Source organism: Protopterus annectens, chromosome 3.part0 (genome assembly GCF_019279795.1).
Source record: "Protopterus annectens isolate FY-2018-M chromosome 3.part0, PAN1.0, whole genome shotgun sequence".
Classification (NCBI taxonomy): Eukaryota; Metazoa; Chordata; order Ceratodontiformes; family Protopteridae; genus Protopterus; species Protopterus annectens.
This window is the reverse complement of record NC_056731.1, coordinates 1,209,707,292-1,209,723,988: the sequence shown is the minus strand read 5'-3', so window position 1 is coordinate 1,209,723,988 and position 16,697 is coordinate 1,209,707,292. Positions and strand designations below refer to the sequence as shown.

General features: G+C 38.3%; 1 protein-coding gene across 1 annotated transcript in view; it reads right to left on the bottom strand.

Annotated features, from left to right (window-relative positions):
• The window catches only part of ADCY2 (adenylate cyclase 2), a 4,311,002-nt gene that overhangs the window by 389,823 nt on the left and 3,904,482 nt on the right, over positions 1-16,697 (bottom strand). The window contains exon 17 of the mRNA XM_044065410.1: positions 3,976-4,095. Coding sequence (XP_043921345.1) covers positions 3,976-4,095 — 120 coding nt within the window. The remainder of the gene's footprint in view (positions 1-3,975; positions 4,096-16,697) is intronic.

Genomic DNA, 16,697 nt, shown 5'->3' with positions numbered 1-16,697 from the left:
CTGCACCTCTTGGAGTCAGTGTTAGTGGGTAGTCTCTTGTCCCCGCTGGTGAGCTACCACAGAAATGCATCAGCTACTCAAGCCACACCCTCCTCCTGAAAACAGGTAAACATCAGGCACCTGAACCTCAAATTGAATAAGGGTTATCTGTATTCTAGACAGGGCTTTGTCCCTATGCACAAGTGAGCTAAAATTAACAAGTATGCAATTTCTATACAATCACTGTATACTGCAATCAAAAATGTCACACAGTAAATAATGCAAAATCAAGATCAAAATAACCCTAAAATTCTGTACATAGTTGTGACTGCCTTGTATAAAAATCTTAGAATACTTCACTTTCTAACATATACTCTCTCTCTGTAAACAGACTAACCTATTTTTGTACTACTGTTCAGTATTATTGTTCTAATTATGTACATTTGGCTTTCAAAATTTTCTAAAACAGTTTGCTTAAACCATCCCATTTTATTGTTTAAACCATCCCACTCATTTGACTAAATTGCCCTCTGCATCACCCTCTTTCATGGATATTCCTCCAGTTTTGAATATATATTTTATACGATCTTATGCTTGATATCATTGTTGGGATATCATAATAACCCGTGGCTGTAGTTACACAATTGTTCTAATGATATACTGTTGTTCAGGCATTATTTACGTAAAAGCACAAAGTCACCAAACTGATACAAAAACACACAAGGCTGAAGTCCAAGCACCTCTGGAGCAATGGTCAAAAGTTCAAATGAGATGAACCACAAGTTGATAAATATAAAAACACCAAGTATTTAATGATTCCAGTAGCAAAGAAACGGTTAGCGCTTTCGTTTGAGCAAGTTTCAAACTTCATCAGACCAATTATTTACGTAATTCTTGTCATGTAGTTCATATAATCAGTTAACACGTGAAATAAATAAATACATCAATAAATAAATACAAAGAATATAGGTTTGTTAATGGGACATGCTGTCTTTTGAATATTATGACACTTTTGAATATTATGACACTTTTGAAGAGACAAGAACAGTATTTGATGAAGGTCTGACTGCAGACTGCTTATCTTGACCTTGCTAAAGTATTTAGCACTATTCCACATAAGGCAGTCATTGACAAATTAAAAACATTAAAATATCAATCCATATGTAATTCAGCTATGAAATACGTTAACCAAATGGTCACAAGTCAAGGTAAATGGATACCTGTCAGCTCTGACAGAAATTACAAGTAATGTCCCTTGGAGTTCTGGAATGTAGTCACTTCTTTTAATAATGTTCAGTTGTGGAACTGGTTTGTTGATAACTCAAAATGGTTGATGACTGACTGCAAACTGGATAATATAATTTCTTCAGTAAATTATGTCAAAGGTCTCCCAGTCTACAAAAAAGCACTAGGTATAGCTGCAATCACCTCACCTTTAATATCAAAAAGTATTGCATCGTAAGACCTGTTGAATAGGACATAAATTATAATTATAATATAATTAATTATTTATTTAATTAATTAATTCATTCATTCATTTAGTTTACTGGTATAGTGCCTTGATTAATATTGACCAAATTCAAGCTCAGCCCAGGTGAAATATAAAACATTTCACAAGCAAAAAAGGCAGATATGTAAACAATAAAAAAGTAGCTCAGATTAATTACATAGAAAAACTGTATAGGTACGTTACAGTAAACAAGTAGACTGTAATGTAAAATAGCTAGATTAGTTTCTAAAGTGGGTCAACCTTCAGTAATTCTGTGAGAGTTAAGGAGAAGAGAACTGGAAAAGAGTTAGGGATAGTGACTTAAGTGATATGTCCTGTGATGAAGCAGGATTATTTACTTTGATGGAGAGGAGCTTTTTGAGTTGCATTCTGAGATTGGAGGGAGTGTTGATTTCTTTTAGGTCAATGGTCGAATCATAAAAATGCATAATTAAATATCTAGGGCATGACAGACAAGTTTAAACATTGATTAATGTGTATCCATTAATGTAAAAAAATATTCTGTACCTCATCTAATTCTAAAGGGCATGCCTGGTCCCTCCAGGGATATTATCTTACTACTTTTTACCTCATTGATCTGGCCTTTTACAGAATACTGTGCTGTGTTTTCTAACCTTTGAAGAAGCAATCTGCTGGAGACACAATAAAATAGCAACCATTTGTACTAAGTAAGACAAGAATTGTATTTACATGAGTTAATAAGGGCAAAATAGAAACAGTATGTACATGAGTGCAGCAGATTACCCACACACACACACACACACACACACACACACACACACACACACACACACACACACACACACACACACACTAGGATTACTTATAAAGTAAGTTAATGGCTGATTTCTTCTGATGGTAACATTGAGCATATTTTATAATTCTAAAAATCCCTGTCGAATGTATTTGTTATTTTGTTATATTATTCATTATTTATTTGTGTTTAGGTTCATAGGCATTTGTTAACTTTCCCCTGTGGTATGTTTCCAGACAGAGCACTTCAGATAAAATCAAATCAGGTACTGCTTTGTAAACCAAATATAAATTGCCTCTAAGTAACCAACAAAAACAGAATATAATGACAACTATTGACACTTTTCTAAACAGTGCAAATTTTCCAACTCCAGTTTTTCTAAAAATGAATTCTTACACCTCTTCAAGTTCTTTCAAAGAATCACTGGAATTACCATTTGTCAAAGACAATATATAAGAAGCAGATCAATCAGTTAGTCATTCGCTCTCTTATTCATTCCGATCACACAAACATTGGTGTTAGTTGGGAATAGGGTGCTCAACTGTTTCTCATATCAAGTGCTTTGGGTGCTTGTATTGCTGTAATATACGCGTTGTAATATTCATGTTTAGTACTTTAAGAATTTTTGTACAGTTTTACATGTTTCATAGTTATCAAATCTCTTTTAGTCATGAATCTGTAACAAAATAATGGCAAACACTCCAGGAGATCATTAAAGATCCTAGCCCAAATTTTCAGATGCTCCAAAACACAGTCTAGTTAAATGACTTGTTCAAGGTCACACAGTCAGCAAATGAAGGCTGACAGAATCACACCCTGCACCACTGGAAGTCGCTTGTTAGCAGTTCGTAACCTTTGTCCTCTGCAGTAACTCTCAGACTCATACAGGCATACAGTTTCTACAAGCCAAACAGCTGTTATGCTGCCGTTATTTAAGTCAATGATCCATTCACATATTAAGTATTGTGCAGTTTTCTTCATTTATAATACAAGGGACATCAACAGGTTTGAACAGGGCAGAACAATTAAGGAAAATAATAATTAGACACCTAATAATGCAAAATAAATTGTTTTGTGAAGAAAGCAATTCCCATTTCAGTGACTTCCCTTTGCGGTTAGTTGCTATTGAATTGAAGGCATGCCACAAACTAAGATATCTTTAAACTTCATCCAGCTCTATGGTTTGAGAGATACAGCCTACAAACAATCCAATGTGGGATACAAGCTCCCTGATAATGTCTTCTGATGTTTTGGTGTCTGTCATTCATTTAACATTGTAATACACTAAAATTGTAAATGTGCTGATATGCCAGGAAATAAGCAAACCAATACTGCAGCAAAGTGAGCAGATTATAAATGTTCAGTATATGGCCATCTCCTCATGAAACCACTCACAGACTAGGACTGTACATAGTTAAAAGTTTCAGACAGAAATATTACAAGTTATTGTGATCTAATACTGCAGTTAGGCATTTATGTACATTAATATGTGTTAAGGGAGTACAAATGTTTACTAAAACAGAGAAAATGATTGGAAGCTAGGATAAAACTCTAAACCCTGTAGCTGTGAGGAAGAGGTTTCACCACTGACCCATCATTCATCCAAACCATAATTTATTTTTTCTTCTGTGGTTCTTGTCTTTTTTTGACCAAATTGACTACGTGATCTATACCCTGAACTTTATATTTGAATATATTATTTATGCTTTTAGTTTAAGAAATATATACCTACTGGTAGGAAAAAGCTGTCATCTTGCACGATCTTCATGGAATGATTATGTGAACCATGTAAACTTTCATTCAAAGTATTAATGCTGTTGAAGAATGGTGCTATTTTGTTGTCCAAGAAGAACTGAAAAAAGTATAAACAAGTACAGTGTTACTAATTTACTGATTTCAGCTGAGAAAAACAAAATAAATGTGATTAATAAGCATTGTTTATGTTACACAGTATTTGTGTAATGAGCCTAAGTCTACGAATGTCATCAGGCTGTATATTCACTAGCTGTAACAGGCAGTCTAAGATATATTCACAGCATTCAGACATGAAGTTATACAGATATTATCTACATGACTAAAATCGGTTCAAAGGATAAACCTCTAACAGACCATACAGTAGTTATTCTAATGACAAATACGACTGAATTTGGTTCATAGAGTCATCCTCTACCAGTTTGCACAATAGTTATCCTAATGACCCAGGACTGTCGAGCCACAGGGCTTACTATTATTGTACCAGTCGATTCTGTGTTCTGCAGTAATACAGCATAAATGTGTTGTAAAGGAGTAAGATGGAACTACATGAGGAAAAACAAAAGTTGTCACGTTTACCAAATACATGTAGTGAAAAGACACAAACACATGGAATAGGAAAGAAATGACAGTAAACCAAAAAACAAAAGAAAAAAAACATGATGAAAAATGTCAGCAATTGCCACGTGCAGAGCACTGTACCACAGGTGTGTTGACAGTATGCAAAAGCTGGTATACTACCTTATCTGACAATAATAGGAGCTGATAAGACATAGCCAACTGTATGGGCCAGCTATCTTTTTATTGCCCCCTTCCTCAGACGCAAGTTATTGGTGACTAACTGCTGTCTTCTGCTGCAGGGTCTCTCTCACTGATACCACACTATACCATTAGTGGTGCCTGTATAGTGGTGGTGGTTGTACCATTTCAGTAAGTAATATCTATGTCATACTTACTCTGATTCTTAATGTACATGCACAGTGTTCCATGAAAATACTCAGAAAACAATACTCTGATTCTTAATTTACATGCACAGTGTTCCATGAAAATACTCAGAAAACAATACTCTGATTCTTAATTTACATGCACAGTGTTCCACGAAAATACTCAGAAAACAATACTTTGATTTGGAATGTACATGCACAGTGTTCCATGAAAATATTTAGAAAACATGGTTAGTATTTTCAGGGCACATGGAGTACAAGACTTTACATAATGGCATATTCCATAAATTGAGGTTTCGTAGTTTGTACATAAAAACTTCAGAAGTATGTGAACCACGTTTGCTGTAAGTAACTGGACACAGGCAAATATTCACTTTGCATAGCAGTGGTATCAGTTGTACATATCTCATCTAAGTAGTATAGTCAGCTAATGTGTGTGTGTGTGTGTGTTTTATTCATGTGCAGGCAGCCATGTATTATAGGTCACTGTGAAGGAGTGGTGCTGTCATATCTTTAATCTTTTAGTTTCATAGGTTAATAGGTGTCTGACAAACCCAAATGCTGTCAGCCTGGCAAGCTGGAATTTTGTAAATAATAATATGTCACTTGAAAATATTAATAGGGCTTATATAGAAATGTGACATTGCCAGCCCAGCTATCTGGAATTTTGTAAATAATTCTATGTCATTTATGAATATTAATATGATTGGTATGCTTGTCTTATAAATGTACGAAAACTATATGTTAAGTGGATATTAAACTACTGGTGGAGAAGTGTGTGTTGAACTGTATGTTACGTACCGAGCTTCAAGAATGTTGCCACAGTGTAGCCTATTGGAAAAGAACAGAAATGTATATAAACTATATGCTTACGCAAATTAGTAGAAGTTGGAACATACAGAGTTAACTTGCAAACTCTGAGAAAATAGGTGAAAAGTTTGTGATTGTGTTTATCTCAGCAAGAAGACATGATGTCTACAGCCAGAAGTTCCTTCTATTGTCTGGAAACAGAAATAATTACAGGTTTCAAATGTAAAAGTGTTGAACTGTTTGACAACTTCCAGTTCTAGGCAAACTTCTGAGAGATAAGTATTTTTGACACAGAGGTGCTAAATTTTATATTTCTCTTAGCCTAGGAACTGAAGGCAGAGATGACAAAGAGTGATGACATCCTGCTGACCCAGCAGTAATGTGTTATTAATTTAAGAACTCTCTCTCAGAGAAAGTCTGTGCATTTTGTATTTGTCTTTGGACCTGAAAACATCCATCTTCAGCACTTCTCATCTGTATTTGCCTTGCTCTGTAAGTAAGATTTAGGTATAGTATTTCTTTTAGAGCTAGTTAGGAATATAGTAAAGATTAGTTTCGGTGTTTCTGTATTTATTTGAGACTGTCCTGCAATGTTGTTTTAAAATATTCCTGTGATTCTGAAACCTGAAGTGACTGTGTTGAGTTATTCAGTATTGTCTTGTTCTTTTATTTATTATTAAATATATTTAAACCTTTTAATTGTGGATGGTTTATTTAGAGATATTTAAGCTCTTAGTGTACTTGCATATGTATTTGGTGACACTGTACAGGCCACTCCTAGATAGCTTTAAAAGTCTTGGACACACTCACCATTTGGATAATAGTAACATTATACAGTAGAAATGCCCACCCTTTGTAAGGGCCTTATAGTAGCTGATAAAGAGTGGTTGGTGGTAGCTGGTACTACCTTATAGTCTGGGCAGAAGGGGGCATAGCTAGTGAATGTGTGCCAGCTTTTCCCAGGAGTGTCTGTATGTTTGTATATAAATAAAATCTCAAAGTGTGTGTGTGTGTATGTGTGTGTGTGTGTGTGTGTGTGTGTGTGTGTGTGTGTGTGTGTGTGTGTGTGTGTGTGTGTGTGTGAGTGTGTAAGTGTGTGTGTCAGCTACTTGGGCAGGACACGAAGCACTGGTTGGACAGTGAGGATGCTGGGGGTTTTGGCTTGACCACTCAGCTGAGATCTTAACCCTGTAGCTGTGCCAGTGGGAAATCTTATTGGGGATTTGGATAAAGAGAGAGAAACCAGCCCCAGACTGACTGTGATCTCTGTGTGCTCTTAAGGGAAATTGTACTTTAATGTGTGTGCACTTGTCATCCTCCCTATGTGCACGTCCCTCACTGATGTTAGTGGTGAAGACTGAGGCTCCTTGATTACTGGACTAGTGCAGGGGCATCACATATTAATTGTTTGGCAGTGGTGGGATACCCACATCACATATTAATTGGGTGATAGTGTTAGATAGTCATGTCACATATTAATTGGCTCGTAGTGGTGTGAATACTGAATTCCTGTACCCTGTGTACAGTGGTCACTGAAGGTGATTTTGTACTCTAAATCAGCCACTCAGTGAACATTCAGAGTTCATATCACAATTGTTTTATATTTTTTGTTAGCTTAGTTAGTCAGGGACAGCATGCAAGCATGTCAGCAGAGAAGTATGGTAAGCTGACAAGGAGCCAGTTGGCTGAGATGTGTCAGGCTAAAGAACTGGTGCATGCCAACCTAACTAAAGCAGATATGATTGCAGCTTTAGTCATAGCTGCATCAGAAAATAGCAGCCAAGAGGATGATCAGACTGGCTGTGGAGATGTACAACTCTCAGAGAATGGACAGCTCAGCCTTTCTACAGAGGACTTAAAAATCCATCTGGAGTTAAAGAGACTTGAGTTGGAGGCCAAGTGTTTGGAAATAGAAGCAGCAGGGAGACTGAGATGTCTGGAGGCTGAGGAGAAGTAGAGGCAGAGGTAACATGAAAATGAGATGCTGACTCTTCGCCAGAGTCATGGAGGTAAGGGGGAAGGGAGTAACCGAACCCCAGAAGCAACAAAGGTCAGTAAATTTCTTCCACAATTTACAGAGGAGGATAATTTTGATATTTTCATTCATATGTTTGAGAAGGTATATAAACAGTATAATGTTGACCAAAGGCTCTAGGTACAGTTCCTGGCCTCCTCATGGTAAAGCTGTAACTGTTCTTTCCAAACTGTCTGATACTGACTGTTTAAATTATAATGTTGTAAAGAACTGTTTGCTAGAATGTTTTAAGTTAACACCTGAAGCTTATAGAAAAAAAGTTTCATGAGCATAGGCACAAGGCAGATGCAAGTGTGTGTGAATATGTTGCTGAACTAAGCACTTATTTTCATAGGTTGGTGAGTGGATGTCAGGTCAGGTCACCACTTTTGAAGGGCCGGCAGACCTTTTGGTGAGGGAACAAGCCCTTAGCCCTTTGCCTGAGGACATGAAAACCTGGTTAGCGGACAGACAATGCACTACTGCAGATGAGATGGAGAAGATGGGAGACCTATACCTACCAAGCAGGGCATCACTGCATATAAAAGGGACACCCAGTGCTGCTCATGGGTCTAAGATAATCCATGGTGGGCATCCCAGACTGCCCCAACAGAGTCCAACAGTAGCAGGTGAAGCCACTAGTCCAGGTACATGTCCAGGACCTAGGGCTAAATGTTTTAAATGCAACCAGTGGGGCCATGTAGCATATAGATGTTCACAGAGGCAAGGAGGGGAACAAAAGATGGGAGAGCCAGTAAATGGGAATGACAAAATGCCAACAGTAAGTCGACTTGGGACAACGATGGTACCAAACTACCACAAGAGGTTACATCCTATCTTAGTGAATGGGAAAGCGACCATGGCTAAGAGAGGCACAGCCTCTGACCTAACCATTGTGAAGCATGCAATGGTTACACATGAGCACTACTTGATTGGGTAGTCTACTCCAATCAGCAATTTAGGAGGGACCCCATTCCAAATACCTTTGGCAAGGGTTCACCTTGACTGGGAGGGTGGAAAAGGAAAGAAGCAGGTAGGTGTGTTTGAGGATATCCCTGCAGATGTCCTGATAGGGAATGATTTTGATAATGCAGCACCATGTGTTCATGCAATTACATGCAGTCAGGCTTGGAAACAAGCATGTCGGTCTGGTAGCCTGGGGGAGACCCAGACAGACTGCACACTTGCAGCCAGGACTGGTGAGGAGGTTACTGCAGGAAGGGAGCTACCCTGTAGCAGTGAGACTGAAGATGAGCCACAGCTGCTTGCGGGTACTGATGTTCCCTTGGACAGAAAGACTGCAAGGGCAGAAGTGAGTAGTAGTACACAGGCTGACAGTGAGGCACTGCTGTCAAAGGATACCAGACTTCATGTGGAAGGGAAGCTGGGAAGGGTTACAAACAGAGAGTTGAAACAGGCTCAGCTCTCAGACCCTACATTACAAGGCCAGATGGAGGTAGCTAGTGAGGCATCTGATACTGAAGGGAAGGGGGAATTTGTGTACTGGGACAAAGGGTTACTGTATGGAGAGTGGACCCCTGAGGGAGGGCTATAGGGTGAGAGAATACAGCAGTTGGCTGTGCCCAGATCCTACCACCTGACTCTTCTAGCCATATCCCATGATATTCCCTTTATCAGTCATATGGGCATAAAATGTACAAAGAGGCACCTTATGCAGAACTTTTATTGGCCTGGGATTTCCAGAGATGTAACCGGGTACTGCAGGATCCGTGAGCAGTGCCAAAAGGTAGGCAAGGCAGAAGATAAGGTGAAAGCTCTTTTGATGCATTTGCCTGTGATTGAGGAGCCATCTCAGAGGGTAGCTATGGATATTGTGGGACCTCGGAGTACCCCAAGTTCTAGAAGGAAAAAGTATATCCTAGTGGTAGTAGATTATGCTAACAGATACTCCGAGGCAGAAAAGGTGGCAAATGCGTTATTAGAGATTTTCATCAGGGTAGGTTTCCCAAAAGGAATATTGATTGACAGAGGTGCCAATTTCATGTCAGACCAGCTGGCTTGTCTGTGGAAGTACTGTGGGGTGAAGCACTTAAAGACCCCCCTACCATCCCCAGATTAATTGTCTTGTTGAGAGGTGAAACTCTACACTCAAGACCATGCTATGGGCATTTGCAGACCAGTTTAAGAGGGACTGGGACAAATATTTGCCCCATCTGTTGTTTGCTTACAAAGAGTTTCCCAGGAATCCACAGGTTTTCACCCTTTGAGTTATTGTATGGGCATAGGGTGAGGGGACCTCTAGATTCAAATAGAGATGAATTGGAAGGTGAGTGTGAATCCCACAAGGAGTCTGTTGTGCTATATGTCCTAAATCTCAGGACAAGGCTCAGGGAATTCATGGGCTTGGCCAGGGTGAGCCTGGCTGAAGCCCAATAGCAGAAAAAGGTCTGGCATGACAGGAATGGTTGAGCTAGAGAGTATGTTGTAGGACAGCAAGTAATGGTTCTCATTTCTGTCAGACACAACAAGCTGCAGGCAGCTTGGGAGGGACCCTACAAGGTGGCAAGGAAGGTCAGTGATAACTGCATGGTAGAACTGCTAGGCAGGAAACAGAGGCACAGATTGTACTATGTAAACATGATGAAACCTTACCATGACAGGAAGGCCCTTGTGCTGAGTATTTGCAGTAAAAGGCAGGAGGAGTCTGAGGGGGCTCTATGGTTACAGGGAGCCAGCCTGGAAAATCCCAAATTACTATGGTGGAGCCTAGGGTTGCAGGCACATGATGGGACTGCGCAGCATGGTACTGGGGTCAGCAATGCCGAGGCAGCTGTAATCTCAAGACAGGGAATGGGATAACATATTCACAGATAGTCTCAACCCTCTCAAGCAGCATTTCTCAAGGGTCACTTGAAAACATAGCTTGAGTTCTCATTGAGGGGAGAAGTGTGACAAACGGAAATGCTGCCAGCCCAGCTAGCTGGAATTTTGTAAATAATTATATGTCACTTGAAAATATTAATATGGGTAATATAGAAATGTGACACTGCCAGCCCAGCTATCTGGAATTTTGTAAATAATTGTGTCATTTGTGAATATTAATATGATTTGTATGCTTGTCTTACAAATGTAAGAAAACTATATGTTAAGTGGCTATTACACTACTGGTGCAGAAGTGTGTGTTGAACTGTATGTTACGTACTGAGCTTCAAGAATGCAACCACAGTGTACCCTACTGGAAAAGAACAGAAATGTCTATAAACTATATGCCTATGCAAATGTATGTTTTCATAGTAGAAGCTAGAACATACAGAGTTAGCGTGCAAACTTTGAGAAAATAAGTGAAGAGTTTTACGACTGTGTTTATCTCAGTAAGATGACAGGATGTCTACAGCTAGAAGTTCTTTCTATTGTCTGGAAACAGAAACAATTACAGGTTTCAAATTTAGAAGTATTTAACTGTTTTATGACTTCCAGTTCTAGGCAAACTTCTAAGAGATAAGTGTTTTTGACACAGAGGTGCTAAGTTTTAAGTTTCTGTTAGCCTGGGAACTGAAGGCAAAGGTGACAAAGAGTGATGTCATCCAGTTGACCCAGCAGTAATATGTTATTAATTTAAGAACTCTCTCTCATAGAAAGTCTGTGCATTTTGTATTTGTCTTTGGACCTGAAAACATCCATCTTCAGCTCTTCTCTTCTGTATTTGCCTTGCTATGTAAGTACAATTTGGGTATAGTATTTCTTTTTGAGATAGTTAGAAATATAGTAAAGATTAGTGTAGATGGTTTCTGTATTTATTTGAGACTGTCCTGCAATGTTGTTTTAAAATATTTCCTGTGATTCTGAACTGTGAAGTGACTGTGTTGAGTTATTGAGTATTGTGTTGTTCTTTTATTATTTATTATTAAATATATTTAAACCTTTTAATTGTGGCTGGTTTGTTTTGAGATATTTAAGCTCTTAGAGTACTTGCATATGTATTTGGTGACACTGTACAGGCCACTCCTAGATAGCCTTAAAAGTCTTGGACACACTTACCATTTGGATAATAGTAACATTATACAGTAAAATATGTCACCCTTTGTAAGGGCCTTATAGTAGCTGATAAAGAGTGGTTGGTGGCAGCTGGTACTACCTTATAGTCTGGACAGAAGGGAGCATAGCTAGTGAACCTCTGCTGCCTTCCCCATGCATGCCTGTGTGTTTGTGTATAAATAAAATCTCAAAGTGTGTGTGTGTGTGTGTGTGTGTGTGTGTGTGTGTGTGTGTGTGTGTGTGTGTGTGTGTGTGTGTGTGTGTGTGTGTGTGTGTGTGTGTGTGTGTGTGTGTGTGTGTGTGTGTGTGTGTGTGTGTGTGTGTGTGAGCCAGCTACTTGGGCAGGGACACGAAACACTGTTTGGACAGTGAGGGCACTAGAGGTTTTGACTTGACCACTTGGCTGAGATCTTAACCCCTATAGCTGTGCCAGTGGGGAGTCTTATTGGGGGTCTGGATAAAGAGAGAGAAACCAGCCCCAGACTGACTGTGATCTCTTTGTGCTCTTAAGAGAAATTGTACTATACTGTGTGTGTACTTATCATCCTGCCAATGTGCACGTCCCTCACTGGTGTTAGTGGTGAGGATTGAAGCTCCTTGATTACTGGGTGATTACTGGGCCAGTGCAGGAGCATCACAAGGTGTTTACTAGGCTAATGACCACAAGGGCCTTTTTAAGCCAAGCCATGCATCCCAAATCTCTTGCATGTTCTGGTACCCTTGATAAGTGTAAGCCGGGTCTTGGGAGATGAACCATTTATAGGCTAGCTGTCTCCATTAGAGACATAGGTGTCAAGCCAGGGATGATTTCCTGTTCAAGCACACAAAATTGTCGAGCACCAGGGAGATATGCAGGATGTAAATGTTTTTAATGTGGAAAAACAAACAGCAAACCGGTTTTGGCAAAAAGCCTTCTTCAGTGCATTAACTGACATGAATTAACTTCACATTTAAATAGTCCAATATTAGACCAGAGTTAAAGCTGATTGGCACATACCAAAATTAGCTCAATTCATTAAGGCCTGGCTTAAACAGAGCACGCAGCCTGACAATCCAACTAGATTCCTTATTATTTAAAATGGAACGTCATCCTGTTTTATTAGATTTCCTTGGATTTTGTCAATAATTGTAAATTGAAATTTAGCAGTACAATGGGTCATTATATGTTTGTAAAGAGCACTGGATATTCTTTTATTTCTTATATCACTAAGATGTTCACTAACTCTGTGTTTTAGTGGCCGAGATGTTTGCCCTACATAAAAAGCAGAGCAAAAACAAGTGGCCAGATAAATGACCCAGTCACTGCTGCAGTTGCTGAAGCATCTAATTTGAAATATATGTAGGGTATTGCTTCTCGTAAATTTTTTTGTTTTACAAACATGTATACAAGCACTGCAATGGCCACAAGAAATACTACCAACTAACTTATCCACAAATAAAGTGACTTGTTGTATAGTAGTAGAATGTTTATAATGAGTTAAATGAGAGTTTATTGTGCAACCTCTTTTGTAGGAAAAAAAGACATTGTGGGGTGAGCATTCCAGCTAAATTTTCATTGGCCAACAGAATGTCCCAATGGTTATTGATAATATGTTTGAAGCCATCGTTATTGCATCCACATGTTGTGACTGGATGGATGGGTTGGGGAGATTGTCTATCCCTGCTCTTGGATCCCTTACCATAAGTCAGCAAAGTATTTCTATCTTGTTTGGTAGCAAATGAACATGTCCTATTGATGTTATCTGCATGATAGCCCCTATTTAGAAATCTTTGGGATAGATCATTTTTGCTGGTGTTGTAGGCTACATCTGAAGAACATATATGCTTAATGTGTAAGAATTGGGATTTTGGGATGTTTTGGATGATGTGGAAGGGGTGATGACTGGAAGCATGAAGTAAGGTGTTAAATTGGGGAAATTTTCTATAGACCTTAGTTTGAAGTGTGTGGTCATCCTGACGTAAGATGTGAACATCCAGGAATGTAGTTTGCTTGTAATCATAATTAAGTGTAAAATGTATCCCCCACTTATTTTCATTTAAATATTCTACAAATTCCTGTGCATATCCAGCATCACCCCTCCACACCGTTCAACAATCATCCAGATAACGTCTCCAGATGTCCATGTTATCCAAAAATATGTTATGGTTCTGATCATATATCAATTGTTCTTTGATGTAGCCCATAAAGAGATCTGCATAAATGGGAGCGAATGACGCTCCCATAGTGGTACCTCTTAACTGCCAGTAACATCTCCCATGAAAATAGAAAACATTCTTAGTGAGAACATGTTCAACTAAGCAAACAAGCAGAGTATTGAATCCAGGAGTATATAAATCAGCTTTATTCAGCCAGAATTGAATGGCTTCCAATCCTGCCCAATGTGGGATATTGATGTATAGGGCGGTAACATCCAATGTGCATAAAAGCCAACCTATCTCCAACTGTGTGTCATTGATAAAATTGAGAAATTGAGTGGTATCTTTGATTCTGGATCTGACCAGAGGAAGTAGTGGTTGTAGATATTTTGTAAGGAAAGCAGATAATGGTTTTGTCAGAGATCCTCGACCCGATACAATCAGTCTGCCTGGTGGTTCGGTGGGATGTTTGTGTATTTTGTGGAGTAGGTATAGATATTGTGACCTGGGATCTTGAACAGTCAGTTGGTAACCAGTCCTCTGATCAATGATCCCTTCCTTCTGTGCCAGTTTCAGAAAGGAATCAGTTTCTTTTTTTAACTTAAATGTTGGTCCAGGGGGATATGCATGTAAAATCTGCTGTTGGACAGATGTGTTGTAGCTTCTGCTTCATACATGTTCCAATCCATGATGACCATTGCCTCCCCTTTGTCAGCTGGTAATACTACCAGGTCATGGTTGTTGCTAAGCTTATATAGGACTTCCCATTCTTGTTTAGTAAGATTCTGTTTGATATTGGTATGTGTATTCATGTTGAAATGTAAATCTTTCAGCACACATTATTTAAAGACTGAAACATGTTTGTCCATAGGAGGTATAAAACCGGATTTACAGAAGTGAAATCCAGTAGATCTTTGAGTTTGATTTGAATCTGAAAAGAATAATTTAAGGTTAAGGATTCTGCAAAATTCATAAATATCATTTACAAAGGCATGTTCAGCCACAAAAAAGATGGAACAAAATGTAACCCTTTGTTCAATAATTTTATTTCAACATCTGACAAAGGTTTAGAAGAAATATTGTGAACATTAGTGATGTTTAATGTGATAGGATCTTGTCCAAAAGTTGTTGTATATTGTGTACTTCTCTGGTGTTTCCTACCCCACTGTGTTTCTTACCCCTAAAGGGTTAATGCTAGGTCTTCTCTTCGCTACTGGAGATTCCTGAGTGAAGATAGGATCGAGATCCGTGGCTGAGGATGAATCATCCCCTGATGTCCCCCATAGGTGTAACTTTTGTTCCTAAGTATGGATATGGGTCTTTTTTTCTTGTTAATTTGTTTGTGTCCTGAATCCTGAAATCTGACACTCTTATTTGTGCCAAATGGTTTACCTCTGTCATAATCTGATATGTCTCTATTAAATTTTTGTGTTTTTTTCTTTATCAATTGCTGTTCCAAAGCTGAAAGGTCTGTAGCCAAAACATTCAAATATTTGCTGAAGAAGGATTCCCCTTCATACATTTTAGCTTCCTCACAGTTATTAGTTACTTCAACAATACACTGATCTATAATTCTTTCATAGTATGAGATGAGAGCATCAACAAACAGCATAGAAGCTTTAGGTTGGGCCTGGGCCCAATCTTGAGATAATCTCTCATCTATCTGATTTACCAAGGGTTGGGTGTGGACACGTAAGCCCCATAGGGGGAATGGGTCATTGTATGTTTGTATTCCATTGCCATTCACATTCCATTTATGTGTTTAATTTAAAACACATAAAAAGTCCCAATTAGAACACTCCCAATTAAACTCACCTAAAATATATATGTGTATATCATGTAAAAACATAACATAAAAACAAACTTATTAGACACACAAATTCAAAGTTGAATATACTTCTAATTTCTCAATGCCCTTAATTTCAAAAAACATGATAGGTGGCGTGTTTTATCATAGACAGCTGATCACCGAGACTCCTTTACTGCTACCTTTTGTGATGACAGTTATTCAATTTTTGACATCATGAAAAAGAATTGGATCATTTTTTTGTCAGGACAAGCAAATAAGAGAACTTGTTGACCCAATACCAAAAATTAATGTTTGAAAGAGGAAGAATTTTAAATATTTAATGAAAAGAAAAATTAACTTGTCATATCCAAAGCATGGGATGAAAAAAATGTGGCCTTTGCCCTTATTGTATATATATTCTTCAAGGCAATACATTCAAGGAGAATGGAACTGTATTAAAACCAAAAGAGCGCTTTAATTGTAATTCTAATAAAGTTGTCTATTGTGCAGTATGTTTATGCCCATGTTTTTACATAGCGAAAACTGATGGATGACTCCACGATAGAATTTATGAACATATATATGACATCAGGAAACAAAAATCTAGTAGTGCCCTAGCAGAACACATCGGAGACAACCTGCATCATTTATTATTATTTTTTAATTATTGACCAAATTTGTATGGATGAAATAAATGGAGCTTGTTCACTTTATGTCGAAAAAATGGAGTTACAGTGGCAATTACATCTGAAAACTGCTTCATCTCCTGGGATTAATGAATATACCTCTATTGCCTGCTTATTGAAACTTAAAGCATTGTGTAGATGATAGTTAACAATTTCATCTATTGGCTGGGTTGACCGACTTCTTGGTTTGTATGAAGGGGGCTTGTCCAATATGTGATTTGTTGGTAAAAATCTGATAGGCCTATAAAAAGAGCTTGACATTTGATTGAATTTATCTGAAGAAGTTTCTATTGAAGACAAAAACACTTATCTGATTCTTTTTGTGAA